Here is a 26348-nt window from a genome sequence, read left to right on the forward strand (position 1 = left end):
TTAGGAATAATCAAAAAATGGAATACTTAAAGGTCCAGTGTATGAATTGTAGCGGCATCTAGTGGTGAGGTTGTGAATTGCACCAACAGTTGCAATTTGTCATGTTTTCACTTCTTTGCCCAAAGGAGATAAAGTATTTACGAAAAGCGCTTTGTAGAGCAGTTTGTTCCTGTAGGGCTACTGTATAGAAACAACATTGCAAATTTCATGCAAGGCGTGTGTGTAGATAGAAAAATCTCATTCTAACCTTATAAAAACATAACGCATCATTGTGTTAGGTCTTTAAACACCTCATAGTAATGTATGTTATATTGCATTTCTGTCAATAGATCCTCCAAAAAATTACAATTTGGACCTTTAAAAAGTTAACACTTGACTTAGCAAGTCCCGCCAATAATCGTCTGCTATAAACCGGATGCCACATCTGGTCCACACAACTGACCACTGAAATAAACAACTGAAACTATGTTCACCAAGTTTGTGACGGGGATGGACGTTGGTTGTTGGCTTTGTTCCGAGAGGTCCGTGTAATTAATATAACAGCCGGGCTGAAACCAGACTACCGCAGGTCTATAGCCAGATAAAGTGGGAAGCATTTAGACCTCAAAGCTTTGAAGAACTGAACCTGATACAGTTGAAGTATAAGCACATTGAACCTGCATCTGTGGACGAATCAAATCAAATGAGAGTGACAGGCTGCAGCGCTGCACAACCGAATCATTATGGTGTCCTCTTACTCTTCATAGTGATCACTAGAGCGCTCAAATGGCACAAAACAAATGCTTTGAAAAGCACTCGACATGCGTTCAGGAATCTCCCACTTTAAGGGAGACTGCTCTGCTGCGCATGAATTCAGCCTTTCACACAGAGAGACTAATGGTTATTTGGTTACTTAGAGGCCAGCGGTTCTGTTAAATCTCTTTGGAGTCTTATCATAATGAGCAATTTGTTGATGAGCTGTGTCATGGCATACGAGACCCATCACATTCATCTGACCTCGGGCTTATAAAAATCAATATCATTAGCCATTAAGGTAGTCACAAATTGCGGTGGTTGGTTCTTTGTGCACAAAGACATCAAGCTTAAATCTGATAAGGAAATTCCAGGTGATGAATAGCGGTCTTGAAGCACCTTGACCATGACTCCGGAACAAATCTGATTTTAGACATTAGCGACGGTATCAGAAACAGTTGCATGACGTGCGGTTAAGAAAGCAGAAGCTGGCATCATACATTAGCCACATCCATCTGAGAGTTTGCGTGAGACTGTACAGTAGAAGAACACGTAGGGAATACATAAAAAGCAGTCAGGAAAATAAATTGATAAATTAAGTTTGTACAGCCTGCTGGGAAGTGAAATATAAATGTAAGCCTTGAAAAACAAATTAAAACATCAAAAGGGAAATGGACATTGTTGAGACTAGTATAGTCAAACTTATAGTCTTATAGTCAAACACATTCACACAGAGCTGTTCTGTTTGCAACTATTATGGGTCAATCGATAAATCCAGACCTCTCGCACACACAAAAGCTTTTGAGGAGCCTAAGGAAGCAGACATCTTGAAGACGATGTGAATTTATTTACATACATTAAAAAGTTAAAATCACGTGTCTCCCGTTACAGAAGCTGGTGTTTACTCTGAAATCTGATGATGCTGACTTATTATTGAAATGACAATAAATCTACAGTGAAAAAAATTAAATTCCATTACAGTACAACACAGAGGATAATTTACTTTTACACAGATTTACGAAATATAACACTTGACAAAATGCTGTTTTATATACAAATATACAGACGTACACATAATTTGGTCCCAGCAGATAAATAAAGCATAAAAAGAGCTAACATAGCACAAAAAAGGTGAAAAACTGTGTGGTAAAAGATAAATAAAAACTGAGTTGAAGAAATAGCCTTCTTGTCAGAAGAATGAGTTTTGGTGCACTAGTTCACTGCTATGTAAATGTAGAATACACATTGTTTTCCATTGGTTACGTTCCTGCGTATATTCAAATCCTGCACAACCAGATACATAACTGGTATTACCCACTAAAATGGTCTGCCCACTACTTGTTTTTCAGTCTAAAGCAGTTAGTTTTTCTTCTCACACAATGACTCACTCATCCCACAGATTACCGCAGTTCAAGCAGGCACAAAATAAATAGTGAGAAATGGCGACCTTTTGTAAACGGGCGTCGTATTATAGCTTTGTCGTGCCTCAAATGCAAAGCAGAGCACTAAAAAGACATCGCTGGACAGACTAGAAGACCTCTTCTTCTTCAACTTCACAGCCATAGTCTGTAAAAAAGACAAAGATGTGAATTAATTCTCGGGCTTCTGGATAAATGGTGAAGGTGGCAGATTAGATTAGATGGTGGAGTGCAACAAGGACACTTGTGTGATAAGCGAGTATTTGTAGATGTATGACTTTGAGAGGAGAAGAGATAGATGCCGTTTATCAAGATGATAAACACTCCAAATGCAGTCTGCCACAAAGTGCTAGAGAGTTGCGGCCCACTTAACATTAAACAATTTGTCAAAATGAAGAGCCAGACCATAGAGGTAATCTAGAAAACCCCTTGATCGTCCAACCCTTGAACCGTAACTTCATTATCCACGGCTACGGTACGCTGTGACATACTGACCGTTTCCCCCTATCAGCTGCATGGCGCTAACACAAGGCTCCTCTGGCTCTTCTTCATTCTCCTCATCTTCCTCTGCTGGTTCCTCGTACGCCACGGGGCCACTTTCAACCACAGGGGGAGGGGTTGCGTCAACCGGGGGCTCAGGGGTGGGGGGAGGCATCATCATATGGATGTTGAGGGTGACCTAAAAGAAATAATGGTCATTTTATAATAAGGTTGCATTTGTTAACAATTAGGTGGGTCATTCTCACGAAACCACTGAAACAACATGGCAGTAAAGATTTGAATTATAGAACATTATTATTCTGCAACATAAAACATGATAATAATAATCATAATTGTGTTATCAACCTTGCACAAAGCATCAATTCAACATAGGAATACATTTTTTTATGTATTTTATTGCTTTTTCTGCTAAAATTCTCATAACACACCCCGATTTTTCCAGAGTATGTTGTAATGTAAACACAGTAAAATTACAATATTCTTAAAAAACAATTGGATGTTCTACTAGAAGTGCTCAAATGACAAAATATAATTGAAAGCATATAAACGTGTTTTCAAATTGAGCTAATAGTGAAAGAAATAGGAGTCCACAAATGATGTTCTCACCCCATTTTTAAAGGGCTGTTTAAACACACACACAGATCTTGAAATAAAAGTTTTTAGAAGAACACAATTCATGTGGAGGAACACATCTATCAGTACCTTTCAAATGGCAGACAGGTTAACCGATAACTTTAAAAAAGATTCTCTTGTCACGCTGTGTAAACCACTTTTCATTCTCATTACCAATAGAGGTTGTTTTCCGCATTTAAATTTTTTTATTTAAATAATTTTGTTTTCTATTAAAATATAATGAATTAATATCTTATTGTGTACGGTTAATAAAAACGTACTTTACTATCATGACTTCGCTTTTTTAGCAACACATGCCATGGCTAGTTTAACTAGTTATGGTAATGAGAGGGCCCTTTTTATCATTTTTATTACGAAATTGTGTTAAACTGTCAGTAAAAGTTTCGAAATAGAGCTTTTAAACATGTCATACCTTGTTTATGATGAATTACAAAGGAAATGTGTTGTTGATGCAAATGTTCTTCAGACAATCATTTTTGACATTTTGAAACCAAGATTTTGTGAGAATTACCCGGGTAATGAATTAGAAAGCATGAAAAAACAATGAACAATACTTCTGCGGCATTTATTTATCTTAGCTCATTTTAGTTTTAATATCATAATTATGTAACTGTTAACATTAGTTAAAGGAGCAATGTGGACATTTTAGAGTCTCACTTAACTCTTCCCCCTCCTTATCAAAGCACTACGTCAACTGACAAGGACAAACGCTTTGCCACGTTTTTGCAAGATCATGTATTTACGAAACGCACTCTGTAGAGCAGTTTTTCCTTTTTTTTTCATTTAGGGCTACCCAAATATTTTTAGGCACCTCATTGTTTTTAAAAAGGGACGCGGAGAGCAACAAGTATGGCTTTGCATGTGGTGCCCATGTTGGTGATGCAGGTTTGAATCTGGCCTGCAACATGATCCATTTCATCAAATTGTAGTAAAAGAAAAACCGAGTAAATCACAAAATAAGAGTCCGAATAATTTAGGGCAACATTTCCCAGTAGGCATCGGAGGAAGGAAGTAGTGCTCAGAGGGAAGCAGAGGCCTAAATCAATTATTGTGTCGTGAAAATCTGAGGAAGTGCACGAGAGTCTCAGTGGTAATTATAGCACAGACGTGCTGCTGTACCGTGAGGCCACTCTTCAGGCGTTGCCACTGAAAGGGAAACAGCAGCAGCGGGGTTTAGCAATAGCAGGATTTGGCAAGCTCGGCAGAGGCCTGCAGCTCACCTGTGGGTTACACCCTGAGCGGGTCACCCGGGCTGGTGCGTTAATGATCTTCTTAAGAACATGACATGTGCTTGCAATCTGTTTAGTTCAGCTATAAAGTAAAGACTATTCAATTATAGCAACATATTTTTTTTGTTCATAGCTCTTCTGTGTAATAAACAGAGACTAAGAGCCCCTTATGCACGTCTCGAGCAAAGTATGAAACCGTGCCCTTTTGTTCTTTCTTTGCAGGAAATAAGAGAGCATTGCTAATGATTCCATGTTAAGAATGACTCTCTGAAATGCATAATACATTATGTAACACTTATTAATTTCAAAATGTCCCAGCAGCCAATGGCAAAAGCCAATCGGCACCATCCTGTACGAGACGGGAAGGCGGTTGCGTAGCGACAGGGAAAGCTTACTCGAAAAACCCACTTTGTGGATAAATACAAGCCACATTGCTCTTTGACCGATGCAGTGGGGCAGCATCACCAAAACATCAAATTATGCAGCTTTAACATTATCATCACATATATTGACTTAAGCGTACTGAAATGTATCGTCTATATATACCATGATTACCCTGTGTACCAATTAGCTGCTCTAATATTAGCCACCATGACATTTAGTTTAGAGCAAACTAAAAAAAAGACGGATTTAGAGCAAAGGGTTAAGTAGGGTTACAATGCTTGGGCCAAGCAAATGTATTTTGGTCTCTAAGTAGATAGTCATGAAATATTGCTCAATAGGTCAATGAGAAAATAGAGCACGAGTGCTTACCGATGCAGTAATCACGTTAGCTCTCGGGTTATGAAATGAGGTGCATACAAGAATACCGTTGATTTAATCTTTATAATTGCATTATGAATTTGAAGATCAGAGCCAGCTTATATTTTAAGCACTTCACTGTTTTTAAAAAGGGACGTGGAGAGCAACAACTATGGCTTTGCATGTACCCTATGAGTATACTCTCATGTCATTCCAAATCTGTACGACTTTCATTCTTCTGCAGAACAGAAGATATTTTATGATATGATGACTATAAGCAAAACATATAAGGTTATGCAAGTCAAAACACAGGTCAAATATCAGACAGACTATAAATTCCTATATGCAGCGTTAATTAAATAAAACTATAAAACTTATAGTTTGCCTGGCCAGGTATGCAAACGTTGGCGAGGAACCTAAAACTCCATTGGAGGCGAAAAAAAACCTCAGAGGGAAAACAGGCCTAACCAGGGGATTCCAGTTCTCCTCTGGCAAAACATACAGTAAGAACAAGTCATATACAGGTTTTGAAAGACATTAGGGTAAATAAACAATATCAAAAGTTTTGCATGAACTTTCCCATTAACAGTTATAATAAAGTGCCGTCATTTAACCTACCGGTTTGGCTTCTGTCCTCTTCTTCTTGGGTGCAGATGATATCAAAGGGCGGAGCCTAAAGAAAGCAAGACGAAAGAAAAAAATCGGTGAATCTTTAATGATCTCATCCGTTTCCACATCACCTCATATAGATGCTTTAAAGAGAGCTTTAATGAGCTCACGACCGGCCTAATTTGCCTTCTAAAAATATGAAAATATGAAGCATACATCCTGATCCTTTCCTCAGTCCCACTCGAGTGCAGATTACTGAGGCATATCTAAAGCTCTGAATTCACACTGAGACCTGCACTATTGGGGTTAAAGAAGCCCTGTGGCATTGATGAAATGCTTAGCTTACATTTCCCAGCGAATGGATTTAAACATCAAACACCGGCACTATTTAGGGCTAATATTAAAGAGACTGGCATAAAACATTAATTAGTTTTACGGGGGAAGGGAAGAGAGGAAGTGAAGAACATTCTAAAAATAAGGAGGTTTTGGTAAGGCTACATGTTAGTGTTATGTGAACCTTAAAGGTGCTGTATATAATTATTTTGAGGATCTATTGACAGAAATACCATATAATATAACTATGTGTCCAGAGGTGTATTAAGACCTTACAGAATGAAGCGTTATGTTTTTATTAGGCTAGTAGGTTTCTATCGGCATACACCGCGGGTCCCCTTACATGGAATTCGCCATGTTGTTTCTACAGTAGCCCAAACGGACAAACTGCTCGTTTCATAAATACGTTATTTCCTTCGGCAAAGAAGTGAAAAGGCGATGACGTCTTAGTGCTGTTTCAGAAGAATTAATCTGCTTAAGGAAGTAAGAGACAGAGAGACTTTCAGGCGAAGACACATTGGGGATTCCTTTGTCATAATTCATTGGGGGTGGCGACCTACATTAGCCATCTGCTGTCCAATCAGAGTTGAGTTTTGTCTGTTTTGGCCAGATCTGCTCTGTGAACTAGTGTCCTGGCTCTGATACACACCCTCAACATCACTCTAGCATTAGGATTATCCAACAACACATTACTGAAAAACACAATCACACCCGACCGGTCTCGTAGAGTGAATAGTCTCGGGAAGAGGTGCGGATCCTACAACCCAAGTGTGACTAATACACTTACAAATCTTCAGCCGTAGAAGTGGAATGGCCTCCAGCTGAATCTACAACACACAGAGTGTATCGGATTGAAAAATGTAGATAATCTTACAACAATGAATGCACGAGAGCCTGAACGGAACCGGAGACGCATCGACAAAAGAAAAGAACAGAAGTCCTTGGTTTGAAAGTTCAAGCGATTGTTTTCTGTTCTTCAAAGGCAGCCGAGGGAGAAGCGAGTTGAGCGACAGCAGAAATCACTGAGACGTAATAAGGACCTCAAAACACTGACATAGAATAAAAGTGACTAATGTTAAATCACAAGTTCAAGTAAGTGTTATTTCAACTTTTGGACCACCCTTTCTTCAAAATCTCACTCTTATGTCAGCAAACTGGACCTCTCAAAATGATTGACAGATGATAAGCACCTCAACGTTGTCTGATTGGTTAATCGATAGACAGTTTACAGAGCTGTGTGTTATTTCTCAAGACACCTACAGTCCATTTCAGTGTCATCTGTAATGTAGGAGACATAAAAAATATTTGCCACACCTTTAAGATTTCAAAATGCATTATATTAAAAACTAACAACACCACACCGTTAACCTCAGCAAGTTACTATAATCCAAATAGCAACCCAATTCAACTTTAATACAATAATATTTTTGCCAGCATTGTATACAAGTCAAAATCTACTAAATGGTGATATAATATAACATATCTAACATGTAATAATATAAAATAACAACATATGAATATAATAATATAACAACAGTTTTGAAAAAGTGTTTTTTTACAAAGATTTACTAGGATCTGTATTTCATTCGTTTAAATCAAATAATTTCTTATAAGAATTTATACACAATTCCAAAAAATATTAACTTAATTTTCAAAACCTAATTTTTAAGTGTTGCGTTAAAGAATTTGTTTTATTATTTATGATGGGGCTAGTCATTTAGAGTAGCCTATCAAATAAGCTTTACAAGTCATTTTATCAATTCACTCTTTTAAATTTTGACTCTTTTAAGAGTTGTTGTAACTTAAGTTTATCTTTTAACGTATTTGAATACCTTGATGCAATGGAAGAAAACAATTTTGTTTTTAATTGGTTTCCTTTAAAGCCAATTTGATTGTACTTGAAATGATCACTGGTTTAAATAAAAGAAATTGTGATAAAACAGCATCCTGAAAAATGTTTACTTCGGTCTCTGAGTAACATGTTATATTTTAATCAACAAAATAAACTTCCTTCTGTACATTTTTATTTAATGAATCATGCCAAAAGCAATTTATGACAGACCGTCTGCTCTTCTCTAAACCCATTACAATCAATCTGCTCGGCACACAGGCGGCACGGAGGCCCTTTAACTGGACCAAATTAACAGTAACATTTCCAGTGTCAGATGGGCAAAAAACTGTAAACACATCTAAGTGTTCTTCAAGAGCTCTTTCATGTTTTTAATAGCAGGCATCTGTGACCAGAGAAGCCAGATCTGTGACATCACAGAGAGGGAAAAAGGGAAGAGGACAGTTTAGATACATGTACCTCGGGGACAAGCACTAAATGTGACTGTTGAACTCTTTTTTTCCCATCTCTGTTTCCACTGCCATGCCCTTTAGAGGCTGACCACATCATAACACAATCCCCCATGAACCCCTGGGCACCACACTCACATATTACACACACGACTGAGAGTGACACTGAGCTGAACGGCCTCTGACATGTGACCTGGGCCACTGAACGGTGAGGGCATATTTCATTCAATATGGAGAGTAAAACATTCAACATCCAACAATGCATTGTAGGATTCATTAGATTATTAATTATTAGATTATCATAATCAAGATATTATTTTGTGCAAAGACTAAAACATTTGTTTAAATAGTCTAAAGATTAACATTATTTATATAATATGAATTCAACCATCATATTATTATTAAAATATTATACAGTATTATATAAGTTTATTTTATTATAATAATATTATATTATTGTTATAAAGCTATGACCACAAATTGTATATTAATGTGCCAAATTGCAGCACTGCTTGCTGAACGGCCTCTGACATGTGACCTGGGGCACTGAACAGTGAGGGCTATGTGCACAGAAGTCAAAGGTCAAGATATTGTATATTGAGATCCAAAAGTCTGAGAAATCTGCGATTTCTTTCACTGACCTGAAAGTCAACTGAATTACTGAGTCGCTATTCAAATGTATGCACTTTTGTGACATTGAGTATGGTAACCAAGGTCATGTCTTCTATCCTCCGATGAAGCACATAAAACGCTTGGACCATTTTCAAATTATAAACAAACTGGGATAACATGGATCATTAACCTGTGCGTGTTGCGTGTAGGAAGAATAATATATTTAGAATTGTTTTAAAATATGTTTTCTTAGATTTTTGTGGTTTTGGTGTGTATACTTAAAACTTTTTTTTAAAGTAATTTTCAGGTTCGGTTTTCGGCCAAATGCATCCTGAATTTTCTGTATCGTTTTCGGCACAGAATTTTCATTTGGGTGCATCACCAGTTTATTCATTACTGTCAAGTACATGTAAGTCTTTCTAAGTCTTTTCTAGCCATAACTTATCTTAAACTATCGAGCTGGTGTGAGTGATCTTTTGGTAGGACTTACAGGTTTGAGTCAGTGTTAAATATGCAACAAAATTCAATTGAATTATGCTCAGTAATAATATGTCTTTTTTGCTATTAAGTCCTAACACTATCTTTATATTTAGAAAAAGCGTAGGCACATTCACACATTGAAACATGAGGTTTGTGTCAGCAGCTGTGCACTGTTTCCCCCTGTCGGGACTTTCACAGGTGTCTGACATCAGGAAAAAGTGTGAAGTCAAAACCAGTGGATCTGCACAACATAACTGTGACATCTTTACTGTATAATAAATGACCGTAACCAGATGGGTAACCTGCAATATTGAATAGAGTGCTACATTTTCGTTGTCCCTTTTGTGACCTCCCAAAGAGAAGTAAAACAAGGCAATCCACAGGTCAGACGGGGTGCCCTCAGGGCTGAGAGGGTGAGGCTGGTGAGGGCGCCTGGCCTCTATGCCAAGCTCCGGACCCCCACCCCCCCGGCTGCTGCTCCCGCCCGGGTCCAGATGGTGGATGAGCTGGCTAATGGAGCGAATTCATGCAAGACAAATTTGCCCACTTAACAATCAATCCCAACGCTGCTCTGTCATCAATAATTTCTCAGGATCTCTCAGGACTCTTTCAAAGGCAGACTGAATTACTGATGCCGGCATCATCTTTCAGGATTTTGACTGATAAATAAAGATTGAAAGGTTTAAAAGGTTGCAAAGAATCAAATGCATGTAGGATCATTCAATATGGAGTGTAAAACATGCTTTCAAGACATTCACAACAATTCATTGTAGGATTCCTTAATTATTAATTATTAGATTATCATAATCAGATTATTATTTTGTGCAAAGACTGCTTAAATAGTCTAAAGATTGGCATTATTTATATAATATGAATTCAACCATCATATTATTAATCAAATATTATACAGTATTATATTATTTTATTATACAAAGATTATATTATATTATTGTTATAAAGCCGTGACCACAAATTGTATATTAATGTGCCAAAATGCAGCACTGCTTGCTGTAAAACAATAAGGCTTACATCTTAAAAACCTACTATAAAACACAATATTAAAAATTATATATTAAATATTTACTTATTACATTAAAAAATGTCTTTAAATCCAAACATGGCCGTCTTCAATCAAATTGTTGTAAGCAACGATTTTATAAAAAAGTCAAAGAAAGTCAAACCAAAGAGAGTCTTTATTCTAGTGAAAATCACCGTAACACATGGCCACTTATGATGAAAGCTTTGGAACGTTAGGTCTAAATTTACACAGTTGTTTCCCATCTGCCAACTGCACATTAAACACACGTGTAACTCTAGCCACAAAGTATGAATGACTATTTAAGTACCAAAGCAAACAGACTATTCACATATGGGATATATATAACACGTAGAAGGCTCCAAGACGGAAATCAAACACGTCCCATATTACTATTACTACTTATGGGCTTTGTAGCTAGGCAACATATTGAAACACCTCTCTGTGTGAACGAAATTCTGGCCCGATCTCAAGCATTTCGTAGGGAGCACTTTTGCTCCGCCGGGCCCATATGCCGGTCTGTCAATAATGCATGTGGATGAAACTTGACGGGGGGGAAGGAATATTTCTGTTGAGCCAATATCATACGGCAGCTGGCTTTGTGTAAATAAATCTAAGGGGGGAGAGGGGCTTTGGGTGCCACCACGCAGCTGTAATCCCCGTTCTCCAGCTGGGTGTACCAGCGTTTAAGTTGTAAGAGTAATCGTAGAACAGATTGAAGGGCAGGTTGAAATTTGAATGGCTTTCATCAAAATTTGATGGTGGATTAAATCACATACATAATTCAGAAGAAATTTATCAAAATAGGAGTCTCACAATATTCCGGTATTGGTGATAAATGTGAAATTAAAAACCAAGATTATCAATATTGTTTTTAATACTAAACATATGATAAGCTTCCATTTAATATGTTGCCCTTAGAGCAACAATGGTTACACACTCTCTATCTGCCCCTACAACTAACCAAAATAAAGATGATTTTGACTGCTACATTTTTTATTTCAATAGATATTGCGATAATATATCATAAATTCTAGCCACGGTGTAGTGAAAGTTTGATATTGTGACAACCTTAAACCAAAAGCTTTTATTCATCTGGCAAGTACAGAAGGCATATTTGAGCAAAAATAATAGAGAGAGGGAAAAACACAGATGTTTGTAGGATACACCGCCTTCTTGAACCTCAGGCACTCTAGCGTAGTAGGTAGGTAAACAAAAGTTTAAAAACGGCAGTAAAAGTCACAAGGATTCAAACCAGTCTTTAATAACCTATAAAAGCCAATCACTATTTGCTGTTTATTTGCCGTTAACAAGGCTCGACCCAACTCAGAAACAAATGCACAGCTAAACAGAACAGAACTGGCATGATGAAGGAGATACGGAAGGAAGACATCCAATCTGACCCCAGAGGAGGGAACCATTAAGGCCCAGTGGTTTCCACACCTTCTGGTGACAAGGCATCTTATCACACATCCTGCAGGCTACTGTGAAAAGCCCCCGGGGACACAGCTCGGAGAGACAAAGGTCCAAGTAAGACATGATTATCCTCTTAACTGTCCCAGCACAGTACAACAGAGCAGATGAATCTGGGTTGGGGTCATTTCTCAATGCAGTAGGTTTCACTTTGATTTTACGTTGATATATGGTGACTGGGTGCCAAACGTGCCAACACAGGGACAGACATAAACCGGCACAGACTTATTTTACAATGACAGTATGAATTGTTTGTTTTAAAAATAAATTAGGTGATTGTTTTTTGTCTCTTCATTGCCTTATGTGGCAGTTATGCAGTCCATTTATTTCAGTTCACCAACTCATCAAAATCATAGACGATGGCATTTGATCACTATGGTTACGGTTACTACAGCTACCAAGGAAACGGCTACCAAGCTCACACCCTCTGCTGACCACCCAATCATCACACTTAACTCAACTGATGTTCACAATGCACTAAGTTGGATCAACGCGCGCAAGGCTGCTGGGCCAGATGGCATCCCTGGTCGGGTACTCCGGGAATGTTCAGAGCAGCTCGCCGGGGTCTTCATGGACATCTTCAACCTGTCCCTCGCCCAAGCAGTGGTTTCAGCATGTTTTAAATCAACCTCCATTGTGCCCATTCCAAAACATTCCAACCCGACGTGCCTGAACGACTACCGCCCTGTAGCACTCACACCCATTGTCATGAAGTGCTTTGAGCGGCTGGTCCTGGCACACCTAAAGGACTCTCTACCACCCACACTGGACCCATACCAATTTGCCTATCGCAACAATAGGAGCACGGATGATGCAGTGTCCATGGCGCTGCACTCCGTGCTCACACATCTGGACAATAAGGACACTTATGCACGTATGCTGTTCGTAGACTTCAGTTCTGCTTTCAATACTGTCATCCCTTCCAAGCTAATCGTCAAACTTGGAAACCTAGGCATCAACAACCCTACCTGCAACTGGATTATGGACTTCCTGACGAACAGGCCTTAGCTTGTTAGGTTAGGCCGCATCTGCTCCTCCACCACCACCCTCAACACTGGTGTACCACAGGGCTGCGTACTGAGCCCCTTTCTCTACTCCCTTTTCAGACTCAACTGCAGGCCTGTGAACGGATCTAACTCCTTCATCAAGTTTGCAGACGATACAACAGTGATTGGTCTCATCAGCAACAACGATGAGACTGCATACAGGGAGGAGGTCCGGCACCTGGCCACATGGTGCTCAGACAACAACCTGCTCCTTAACACCTCCAAGACAAAGGAGATCATCGTGGACTTCAGGAAGGCGAAAGGAGGCACACACGACCCCATCCACATTAATGGAATGGCTGTTAAAGGTGTTTCCAGTTTTAAGTTCCTGGGGACTCACATTTCGGAGGACCTGTCCTGGACCACCAACACCTCATGCCTGGTCAAGAAGGCTCACCAGCGTCTCTTCTTTCTGAGGACACTGAAGAAGAACCAACTGTCTTCAACTATCCTGGTGAACTTCTATCGCTGCACGATAGAGAGCATCCTGACCAACTGTGTCACAGTCTGGTACTGGAACTGTTCTGTTGCTGAGCGCAAGGCACTGCAGCGGGTGGTGAAAACAGCCCAGCGCATCACAGGGACTACACTTTCTGCCATTGAGGACATCCAGATGAAACGCTGTCTACGTCAAGCTCGCAGCATTCTCAATGACTCCTCTCACCCCGCTTATAGACTGTTTACTCTCCTGCCTTCCGGTAGGCGCTTCCGGTGCCTCCGGACAAGAACCAGCAGACTAAGAAACAGCTTTTTTCCCAGAGCTGTTTCATTATTGAACTCTGCTTCATCGCTGCTATAACATTGTTTACATTGCACTACAGGGCTGCATGCATGACTGAACTGTACACACCAGTACTTCATGTTATCTGCTCTACCGGACTGTTAACACACACACAGCATCATTTGCACTCTATACTGCTCACTTGCACACCAGGAATATTTAACTGAATGCTCATTTGCACTAATGGACCACTTCCATAACTAAACTATCTACTGCACTGTAATTCTATTAACTGCATCTACTCATCTATTGGACTGTAACCTCAATAACTGCATTAACGAATCTACTGCACGGTAACTCTATTAACTGCATCTACTCATCTATTGCACTGTAACTTCAATAACTGCATTAACTAATCTACTGCACGGTAACTCTATTAACTGCATCTACTCATCTATTGCACTGTAACTTCAATAACTGCATTAACTAATCTACTGCACGGTAACTCTATTAACTGCATCTACTCATCTATTGCACTGTAACCTCAATAACTGCATTAACTAATCTACTGCACGGTAACTCTATTAACTGCATCTACTCATCTATTGCACTGTAACTTCAATAACTGCATTAACTAATCTACTGCACGGTAACTCTATTAACTGCATCTACTAATCTATTGCACTGTAACTTCAATAACTGCATTAACGAATCTACTGCACGGTAACTCTATTAACTGCATCTACTCATCTATTGCACTGTAACTTCAATAACTGCATTAACGAATCTACTGCACGGTAACTCTATTAACTGCATCTACTCATCTATTGCACTGTAACTTCAATAACTGCATTAACTAATCTACTGCACGGTAACTCTATTAACTGCATCTACTAATCTATTGCACTGTAACTTCAATAACTGCATTAACTAATCTACTGCACGGTAACTCTATTAACTGCATCTACTCATCTATTGGACTGTAACCTCAATAACTGCATTAACGAATCTACTGCACGGTAACTCTATTAACTGCATCTACTCATCTATTGCACTGTAACTTCAATAACTGCATTAACTAATCTACTGCACGGTAACTCTATTAACTGCATCTACTCATCTATTGCACTGTAACTTCAATAACTGCATTAACTAATCTACTGCACGGTAACTCTATTAACTGCATCTACTCATCTATTGCACTGTAACCTCAATAACTGCATTAACTAATCTACTGCACGGTAACTCTATTAACTGCATCTACTCATCTATTGCACTGTAACTTCAATAACTGCATTAACTAATCTACTGCACGGTAACTCTATTAACTGCATCTACTAATCTATTGCACTGTAACTTCAATAACTGCATTAACGAATCTACTGCACGGTAACTCTATTAACTGCATCTACTCATCTATTGCACTGTAACTTCAATAACTGCATTAACGAATCTACTGCACGGTAACTCTATTAACTGCATCTACTCATCTATTGCACTGTAACTTCAATAACTGCATTAACTAATCTACTGCTCTGTAACCTTATTAACTGCATTAACTCGTATACTGCACCGTAACTTTAATAACTGCATTAACTTCAACAACTGCATTAACTCACCTATTGCACTGCAACTTTAATAGCCAATGTCAATAATTTAATTTAATGTCAATAATAATAGCCAAAGTCACTTGCACTATTTTAGTCTAAATTATTATCTGTTCATATCCACCTGTACATTAATGTTCATAGTATATAGTCATCTGTATATATTGTTCATAGTATATACCTACTGTCATATTTTCATAGAACATACCTACTGCAAAATATTTTATAGTCCATGCCCACTGTATTATATTCTCTCATATTGTATTCTGTATTTATTCTAACTGTATATCTTGCTAACTGCACTTCTGGTTAGACCTAAACTACATTTCGCTACACTGTACTTGTATATGTGTAATGACAATAAAGTTGAATCTAATGTAATCTAATCTAATCTAATCTAATCTACAGGCACAATTGAGGCAGCCAACAGCTCGTCATAGGACCCCGGGGGTGGGGTCAGGAGTTGTAGCAGGCTAGCAGCAGAGTGATGGGAGTCCGGCTCTTTTCAAAGATTCGGCTCTTACGGCGCCCAAATGTCTCTTTATTTAGTGGTTAGAGTGTTGGGCTTGTGATCAGAAGGTTACCGGTTCGAATCTCAGTGCCAGCAGGTCATGACTGAAGTGCCCTTGAGCAAGGCACCTTACCCCTGATTGCTCTGCAGTAATGTGTCACTGTAAATAAAAAAACTACTTGTAAGTCACTTTGGATAAAAGCATCTGCCAAATGAGTAAATGTAAATGTAAATGCATTTTTTGTAATGTTTTCATAAAACACCTATTTTTGTAACAAAAAATACACAATTTCTTAAAATTTAACATTTTTGATAAAAATTTAATTGAACAATTGAACACAGAACCACAGCAAACACATCAAATGTCTTAAAGGGGTGATACGCCGGAAATACGTGTTTTTCTTTGGTGTGTTATAAGTTGCCCATGCATGTATTAGACACGTAAAATTGTAAAAATTTAAGTGTAGGAACAAAAGATGTATTTTATCTAGAAGCGAAAGCTCACCCAGACCTGCCTGAAACGCCTCGTGTAACCACACCCCGGCGAATCTACGTCAGTTCGTAACACGATTTGACTAAGACCGCCCAAATCTCTTGTAAATCTCACTGTACCGTCGCCAGCACAGCCATATCGCAAAGACGATGTGCGTTTTGTTGTGAACAGAAATCCTCTTTGTTTGCCCTGCCAAAAGACGATACAACAAAAAACAAATGGTTACATTTTATTTTCTACACTGTTCCAGAGAAGTACAAACCAAATGTTCAGGTTTGTGCAGAGCATTTCACCAACGATTGCTTCACGAAATCTGGGAGAGATCAAGAGACCGGCTATGCACGGAAGCTTTTGTTAAAAAGTGGGGCAATTCCAACAGTTAAAACCTCACAAGGACTGTCTGGCGCTTCAGATTCGCAGCCTGTAAGTTTATTTTCATTGTAAAAGACTTTATTATTGACTAACGCGAGTTGAGTTTGATGTTGTTGTTTCTTTGTGTGATCTGCAAATGCAGACACGCGCGCAACATGGAAAAAAGACAACATAAGTCCTAATAATCAGTAGTTTTTATCCAACTAGAGGCAACAAATGTCGTGTTTATAATGGGGCTTATTGTCTTTGTTGAGTCAAGAAGGGCCGAAGCACTCGCAGTATTTATTATGTAACCATTCCCTGCTGTAATGCGAGCTTGTTTCTATCTCACACAAACTCTGTATGATGTATATGGTTGTTTGTTTATAGTCAATTACTCTCAACCAATCCTTTACATCCTGCTCGAGTCACGCTGGCAAAGTTGTATCAGCTTGATCTTCATTTCCAGATCAGATTCGGGCTCAAATTGATGAGGAAGGATCGATACCATTTTATCACCTGTCAGTGGTTTTGGAACCTGATGTTCCGAATATGGTAAGAGGCGTTACATTTCAGTACTGTATTCGACCAATCACTCTGCACTAGTTTACTGTCACTAGTTTACTGTCATAACCAATCATAGCACACCTTGCTTTGTTAAATATCAGTGCGTTTCAGAGAGGCGGAGCAAAGAGGAGATACAAACATGTACAGTATGTGGAAAATACAGCGTTTATAAACCTTATATCGTGTACACATTGTATTACATCTAAAGCAAACAATAATATTCGTTTTAACCACATTAAATTACCCATTTAACATTAAAGTGATAGTTCACCCAAAAATGAAGTTTCTGTGATCATTTGCTCACCCTCGTGTCATTCCATATCTGTATAAATTTATAAAATGATATAAAAATGTATAAAATGATGAACACGGAGAAAGATATTTGGAAGAATGTTAGCAATTTTCAATTCTGTGACATCATTGACTGCCATTTGTTGTTGACCGTGCTCTGACGGATATTTACATTTTATAAATTCTTCAATGGGCTTGCAATCTTCAATGTTATTGACATGCAGCCAGATGCTGTTTCTTTTTCATTTTTCGTTCATTTCTTCCAACACGCTTACACTTAAATCCGGCAACCTCGCCTCTCTCTGTTGCTTTGTGTACCTGACCTGTACCAATACAATAGCCATCATCGGAGCGTGTCCCCCTTCCTTCTTTTGCATAATGGTATGATCCTAGTCTGTCCTGCCATGTGATTGGCCTCATGGTGTGCCCATCCAAATAAAGCCCTGCCCTACCTGTGGCTAAAGATTCCCGATGGGAGTTGGCTCTTCTCTCAATGACGGTACTCTCGCATGTGTTTTTTGTCAACAGAACAACGTGTAATGAGAACGTGGGTACCAAATAATGGTGACCGGTAGATTATTATTGTGGGTCAGCCCTGACCCGATTCCGCAACTACTTAGGCTAATCTACATAGTGGAAACCCGGATTAATCCTTAGATTTAAAAAATGTTGTCGCCTTTTGTAGGGAGAGTAAGGGGAACGGATCGAAATCTGAGAGGGTCATGTTCCACCCGTCCCCAGTGCCATCTGCGCGCCTGCTCTCGAGCCCAGCTGCTTTTAATTTCAACAAATAATTGCATGTTTTAGTCTCGTTTCTTTGTTTCTCCTACTGAAAGCAGCCATTTGGCTGAGTGTGAGTGTGGTTATGTAGGAAAGTAACGTAAATGCATACCCTCTATATAACATACTAACCCATGTTTTCAGGGGTGTATAAACACCTTACACAATGAAGCTTTCTCTTTTCTCTTTTTATCTTAGTGTAACAAAGTTTCATAAAAGGGAAGGAAGGAGGCGGGAACTGGCGAACATTTAACAAAACTTTAATTCATAAATAAAAACGTAAATAGACAGCCGGCAGCCCCCTCACGGCGACTGCATGCGAATGTGGCCGACTTGGAAACGCAAGCCCAGATATTTTGCTCTTTGACCTTTGAATTTGCATCATCTGTGCGAGACCAATATAAGATTAAAACGTCACAGCGTAACCTCTCGGCAGAGAAATTTAAAAGATGGAGGATATCCCGCCCATTTTTGCAGCACCGTCCGTACGAATTCCGCATGCTCACAGTCTGGTCTGACTGCAGCAATACGTTGGACAATTTGAAGCACACATTATCACCGCGACAGTGTGCTATTTAAGTTAAGCTGTCTTCATTGGTTCACTGTTGCTCAGGTGCTTGTCAGTTCCTTTCATTTAATCTAAACGTGCTGTGTAGTAATTTCAAGGATGGTCTCCTTGGAGTGACCTGTGGGTTATGCTTTGCTCATGGCCACTATTATGAAGCGTTCTCTCAGGAACCCACAGTTGACAGATGTCCCCTCAATACGTGCTACACTGACATTATGGCCCAGAGCCTTAAGCAATAAGCCAACCCACCTCCACACCTTTCCCTCACCTTAGCAGATGCTACAAGGGCAAAGTTTCGCAGGTGATACCAAGAAGGCCTACTCGAAAGACTCACAAGCCCCTCTTTACCATCTGCTCCAGAGTCACAGAGGGAGGTTGACTCAGTCACATTGCTCTTCTCAAGCTGTCTCAGCAGGAATCTTCTCCCACTCATCATGCCTGACTGCCTCAAGCACTGTTAAAAGAAATGTAACTCTTCTAGTAGCGGGTAGCAGGTACACGTGTGCAGATGTTACCAGAATTGCTGGTGATTGATTCTCCGGTGCACTCTTTTCTGCACATTGAGATTTTGATCTGTCGTACACAAAGCACCACCGTTTTGGGCGAAAGCTGTTACTAAGCAGCAGTCCCTTAGATGAGAAGAAAATTGCTAGTTGCTCCATGGAGGCTCAGCAGCATGTCAAATTCTTGGTGTGTGATCGGTTCAGGGAGTTCTCACTCCCACACACTGTTTTGTTTTGGTCGTAGGCAATGATTAAGAAATGGCTTCAACTGCACCATGGATGGTGACTATAAATAATAGTTTGTGAGACGGTTATGTTGAATTCGGATTTTATTACTGTGTACGTGTACACTTCGAAAACTATCAAAATGTTTACACAGATCTGCAAAAACCATACACATGCCAAAATAACTTTTTAAATACCATTTGTTGTTGTTTTTGCGTGTTTAGCATTCGGCATTATTATGTTCACTCAAAAAAAGGGAAAGTTCCCTCAAAAATTGAAAATTCTGTCATCATTTAAAATAATTTACATTTAAAAATTGTTTGACTTATATTCTTCTGCAGAACACAGAAGAACATATTTTGAAGATGGTGGTAAGCGAGCAACGACAGTACCAATTGACTTGCAATGGTTTTGTGTCCATACAATAGAAGTGAATGGGTAATGCCGTTGTTTGGTTACCAACATTCTCAGAATATCGTCTTTTGCAGAAGAACAAAGTCATGCAGGTTTGAAATGATGTTTAATTAACAAAGTTCGGGAGGAGCCGTAGCATATAATCAGCCGGCTGGTCCACAATCAGCAATCACTGCACATACACAATTAGCCATAGCGAGCTCGCTCATAAATAGAGAATCCATCTTACCTGCTCGATCTCCTTAGATTAAGCATCAACGCGATGTCTGAGACCCACGTCATCGACGACAATCTTTCAGCGCCGCCGAGCGCTCATCAATCCAGCTCAGGATCGGATATATCGAGCGATTCTCCGGCTTCATCACGAGGCCGCCCGCTCCGCCGTTCTACACCTCGGAAGGCTAAGCCGAGAGGTGGCACATCGTCTCCTGCCTCAAAGAGACGTCCACCTGCTTCCCCGGCTTCTTCCTACACCTCCGCTTACAACGCGATCCCCGCCATACAGAAATGGACCGTCCAGGGCTTACGACTAGCTCTGTCCAACGCGGACGTCCACTTCCACAGGCGGATGACCAAGGCGGAGCTTTACGGCCTCTACGCCTCTTCCCTGGCGGACACCGCCTCACCGAAGGGCGCTATGGGGGGTTCCGCCACCAAGCCGGGCACGGCTCGCGGTTCTCCGTATTCCCGACCCGGGCAATCCACCTCCGCAGCTAGTCGCGGCCGCCCGCGGGGAAGCCGGAACAGCAGGGCTTCCGCGAGCGCAGGTATCGCCACGGACCCACCGGTCCCTCTCGCCGTTGGCCAGCTTCGGCCTCCTGCAAACACCCCGCCAGCAGTAGCGGGCTGCTCTCGAAGCATTGGCTCACCAGCACCTGGAGCTCCGGTGCTTTACCACCCATTCCCTGCCCCTGGCTCTTGGCCCACGGCGCCTGCGTCGACCACTAGCGCGAGGCTGCCTCAGCTAGCGATGCAGGCGCCGGGTCCTAGCCATTTCCCAACCCCCTCGGTAGCCGCCGCTAGCGCGAGGCTGCCTCAGCTAGCGATGCAGGCGCCGGTTCCTAGCCATTTCCCAGCCACCCTGGTAGCCGCTGCTAGCGCGAGCATGACTCCGCTAGCCGCTCAGGCGGCCGCCATTCCCCCCCTTCTCTCTCTTCCGCAGGCTCGATCGAGCTTCTCATTGGCCTCGGCGACAGCAATGCCAGTGCCAATCAACGCACCAGCCTTGGAACCGCCTCCAGTTTCGGGGAACATAAGAACGCAGATCTTGACAGGTGCGGACACAGACCTTTATTTCCTCCTCTCACCATTATCACCCCCGTCAACCGAGCGGCAGATCACTTACGGTGATCTATCGCTCACATTTAAAAATCAGTCACCCAACCACACCCGCACACTGTCTTTCCCCGAATTTCCCGTTGCTTTTTCCCGTTACACTGACGTGATCTGCACTGCGTTCCCTCATAGGTGACGCGAGCTGGGCGATTACCTCGCCATCGTGGCAGAGCTCGCTCTCTCCTACGGGGGCGCGCATTTTTACACTTACCACAAACTTTTCTCCGCCAAGTGTGCCATTCGTGTGGCTCAGTGGAACCAGTGCCCCTACTGGGGCGCACTGGACACTGAGTTGCATAACAGGGTTTTCTTAGGCGTTCGGAATATTTCCTGCGCGGTATGTCGCTCAGTAGCGCATTCCACAATCAACTGTCCCCTAGTCACTCCCTCTCTTCCCCCATGCCCAGTTTCGCCTCCCAAATCCACTTCCTTTGTTCCGCGCCTGCCAAACCGCCCAGCCAACCAAGCTCACGGGCAACCCAGCAGTCTGGAGGCATGCAGGAGCTTCAATTCAGGAAGATGTTCCAGGCAGCGTTGTCACTTCCTGCACGTGTGCCTTTTCTGCAGCGGTGCACACGCTCGTATTGTATGCCCGATGTCCCAAGTGCAGAATAAAAATCTAAAAAATTACCTCTCGACTCCCGTGAACGTTTCTCGTTTGTCTTTCGAGTTGTCTTCGCACCCCGACATTCAGTTCACGGACTACCTTCTGACCGGTCTCTCGAACGGCTTCGACCCCGGCGTTATCAGTCTTCCATCACGCAGCTTAATTTGCCCCAACCTTCAGTCCGCGCTTTCCGAACCAGAGTCAGTCGATCTCCTTATTAAAAAGGAGATTGACGCAAAATTCATTATCGGCCCTTTCGAAGCTCCCCCGTTTTCCGTATTTCGCATCAGCCCCATCGGCGTAGCAACTTGTGAATTCTCTGGAAAAAAGCGCCTCATTTTCGATCTCTCGTCACCGCACGGCTCGGCCTTTCCAAGCATCAACAGCCTCATTCCAATTGAGGAATTTTCGCGGCACTATCACAACATCGATCAAGCCATTACTTTAATAAAACATGCAGGTCGTGGAGCTTGGCTAGCCAAAGTCGACATTACGTCCGCATTTAAAGTCATGCCCATCCACCCAGACTTCTGGCACCTTTTCGGCATACAATTGCGCAATAAATTTTACTTTTCTGTCCGCCTTACTTTCGGCTGCAGAAGCAGCCCCAAAATCTTCGACATGTTGTCAGAGGCAATTTGCTGGATTCTCTCTAACAATTATGCAATTCCCTACCTAATCCACCTACTAGACGATTTTTTAATCATCTCGTCTCCCGACTCGTTTCCAGCTGCGCATCTAGCAAAAGTCCAACAGGTTTTTGAAAAACTCGGCGTCCCCCTTGCCCCAGACAAAACTTCAGGACCGAGCACTTCCATCGAATTTCTCGGAATAAAATTAGACTCTCTTAAATTCCAGGCTTCACTGCCAAAAGAGAAAATCGTCAGAACAATCGTCATCGCTTCCTCGCTGTTAGCAAATCCCCGCTGCTCCAAACGCGAGCTCCTGTCCGTTCTCGGCCATCTGAATTTCGCGATGAGAATAATCCCGCAAGGTCGCCCGTTCGTTTCACACCTCCCCACTCTCGCGTCCTCCGCGCACGCTTTAGAGGACATGTTATCCATATCCAGCCCCTGCCTTGACGACCTGAGCTTATGGATACAATTTCTCAAGCAATGAAACCTCCAAGCAAGCTCAATTAAAGGTTACATGAGTGGGGTCCAGTTCTTCCACAAGCTCATATTCAACTCTCCATCCGCAGCCATAGCCAGCTCCCAAACATCTATGCTCATCAAGGGCCTTCAAAGAACCCAGCCTGCTCGCCCAGGCAACCTATAACCCTGGATATACTGACCAGATGCATTTCCACCCTCCGTAAAGGATATCACTCCAAGCACGTCGATCGCACGCTCGACTCCATGTTTATCCTAGCCTTTTTCGGCTTTCTAAGATGTTCTGAAATTTCCACCACGTCCATCTTCAACCCCGTAATACATCCAACGTTATCTGACCTATCAGTACTCGATTCAGAGACGATCTCATTCTTAATTAAACAAAGCAAGACGGACCAAACCAGGAGGGGACATTTCATCTACATCTTCAACCTCCAGTCACCGATTCAGCCTTATCAGACCCTTCTAGCCTACCTTCACTTCAGGAAATCTCAGACCAAAACCACATCAGACCCTCTCTTCGTGGACGAATCTAACCGCCCAGTCACACGCTTCTGGTTCCAAAAACACCTCAAGCCGTATTGCTCTTGTCTGGCATTCCCGCAGACCACTTTTCCGGCCACTCCTTCCGCATAGGCGCAGCAACTACAGCCGCCCAAAAAAGCCTATCGCAGTCTCAAATCCAAGCACTAGGGCGCTGGACATCGGACGCTTTTAAGAGCTACATCAGGTCAGATCTCTCAATCATCAGGGAAGCCCATCGAACCCTCATTTCCCGAATCATCTAAGAGTCCATCCTTCGCCCACATGGGCTCGGGCCTCCACTGTTCGGCCTTCATCTCCCTGGCGGGGGATCTCGCTGCCACTGCAACCGCCTCAGCAATTACCAGGGATTCAGACCCCGCCTGCAGGGGCCATCGCCCAAGTCACGGGCTCTGCCACAGCAGACTCTTCAGCAGAAGCCTCCATCCAAGACGTCGAAGCCAGCGTCGCCGCAGCGATCGCCTCCGCAGAGGCCAGCGCTTCCATCCAAGACGTCGAAGCCAGCGTCGCCGCAGCGATCTCCTCCACAGAGGCCAGTGCTTCCGTCTAAGATGTCGAAGCCAGCGTCGCCGCAGCGATCGCCTCCGCAGAGGCCAGTGCTTCCATCTAAGACGTCGAAGCCTGCGTCGCCGCAGCGATCGCCTCCGCAGAGGCCAGTGCTTCCATCCAAGTCATCGAAGCCAGCGTCGCCGCAGCGATCGCCTCCGCAGAGGCCAGTGCTTCCATCCAAGTCATCGAAGCCAGCGTCGCCGCAGCGATCGCCTCCGCAGAGGCCAGTGCTTCCATCCAAATCATCGAAGCCAGCGTCGCCGCAGCGATCGCCTCCGCAGAGGCCAGTGCTTCCATCCAAATCATCGAAGCCAGCGTCGCCGCAGCGATCGCCTCCGCAGAGGCCAGTGCTTCCATCCAAATCATCGAAGCCAGCATCGCCGCAGCGATCGCCTCCGCAGAGGCCAGTGCTTCCATCCAAGTCATCGAAGCCAGCGTCGCCGCAGCGATCGCCTCCGCAGAGGCCAGTGCTTCCATCCAAATCATCGAAGCCAGCGTCGCCGCAGCGATCGCCTCCGCAGAGGCCAGTGCTTCCATCCAAGTCATCGAAGCCAGCGTCGCCGCAGCGATCGCCTCCGCAGAGGCCAGTGCTTCCATCCAAGTCATCGAAGCCAGCGTCGCCGCAGCGATCGCCTCCGCAGAGGCCAGTGCTTCCATCCAAGACGTCGAAGCCAGCGTCGCCGCAGCGATCTCCTCCACAGAGGCCAGTGCTTCCGTCTAAGATGTCGAAGCCAGCGTCGCCGCAGCGATCGCCTCCGCAGAGGCCAGTGCTTCCGTCTGAGATGTCGAAGCCAGCGTCGCCGCAGCGATCGCCTCCGCAGAGGCCAGTGCTTCCATCCAAGACGTCGAAGCCAGCGTCGCCGCAGCGATCTCCTCCACAGAGGCCAGTGCTTCCGTCTAAGATGTCGAAGCCAGCGTCGCCGCAGCGATCGCCTCCGCAGAGGCCAGTGCTTCCGTCTGAGATGTCGAAGCCAGCGTCGCCGCAGCGATCGCCTCCGCAGAGGCCAGTGCTCCCATCTAAGACGTCGAAGCCAGCGTCGCCGCAGCGATCGCCTCCGCAGAGGCCAGTGCTTCCATCTAAGACGTCGAAGCCTGCGTCGCCGCAGCCATCGCCTCCGCAGAGGCCAGTGCTTCCATCTAAGACGTCGAAGCCAGCGTCGCCACAGCGATCGCCTCCGCAGAGGCCAGTGCTTCCATCTTGTGTTCTGCCATCTACAACTTTCTAAGGATCAAGCACAACAGCAGCTCTCTCCCCAGCAGGAACCTCCATCAGGTGCTCTACTTCAGCTGGATCCCTCCTTCAGTAGCCCCCTCCCAGTATCAGTCCTCATCCAGGGACACCCACGAAGACGGGTTAATTTTAGATAATCTCTGAATTCCTAGATTTACACCCTCTACGGGCACTAAACCTACTTCCAGCCGCTCATGGGTTTCAACTTCTCATCACTCCAGCAGGCATCTTCGCTCCATATCAAGGCAAGGCAAGGCAAGTTTATTTGTATAGCACATTTCATACACAATGGCAATTCAAAGTGCTTTACATAGAAGAAATTAAAAATATCCATTTGATAAAACAGTTAAGAAATAAGAAAAATAAAAGTAACCAGTTAAGAATAAAAAAATTAAATAACATAGTTTAGAAGAAATAAGAAAAATAAAAATTAACCAGTTAATAAAATAAAATAAAATATAGTTTAGATTAGATAATCAATAAAATAAAGTACAGCGCAGACAGTCGGACGGTCAGAGGCACAGTGGCACATTAATCAAATGCAAAGTTAAACAGATGTGTTTTGAGTCTGGATTTGAATGTGACTACTGTAGGAGCACATCTGATCTCTTCTGGAAGCTGGTTCCAGCTGCGGCTCGCATAATAGCTAAATGCAGACTCTCCTTGCTTAGAGAGAACCCTTGGTATTTCTAGCTGATGCGATCCTAATGACCTGAGTGTTCTTTTGGGTCTGTATTCAATGAGCATATCTGCAATGTATTGAGGTCCTAGGCCATTGAACGATTTATATACCAGTAGT

The 26348-nt window shown here is 42.6% G+C and overlaps 1 protein-coding gene across 4 annotated transcripts in view; it reads right to left on the reverse strand.

Annotated features, from left to right (window-relative positions):
• Positions 1–1561: 1561 nt before the first annotated feature.
• The window catches only part of brf1b (BRF1 general transcription factor IIIB subunit b), a 68211-nt gene continuing 43424 nt past the window's right edge, over positions 1562–26348 (reverse strand). For 3 of the 4 annotated variants that reach the window (XM_079475579.1, XM_079475582.1, XM_079475583.1), the window contains 3 exons: positions 5873–5927; positions 2646–2829; positions 1562–2298 (listed from right to left, as the gene is read on the reverse strand). In XM_079475579.1, the coding sequence (XP_079331705.1) occupies positions 2261–2298; positions 2646–2829; positions 5873–5927 (277 nt within the window). In that variant the 3' untranslated portion in view covers positions 1562–2260. Of the gene's footprint in view, positions 2299–2645; positions 2830–5872; positions 5928–6983; positions 7024–26348 lie in introns of those variants that run through there. The other variant, XR_013787701.1, reaches the window with a different exon arrangement.

The sequence above is a fragment of the Barbatula barbatula genome, assembly GCF_947034865.1.
Source record: "Barbatula barbatula genome assembly, chromosome: 15".
Lineage (NCBI taxonomy): Eukaryota > Metazoa > Chordata > Actinopteri > Cypriniformes > Nemacheilidae > Barbatula > Barbatula barbatula.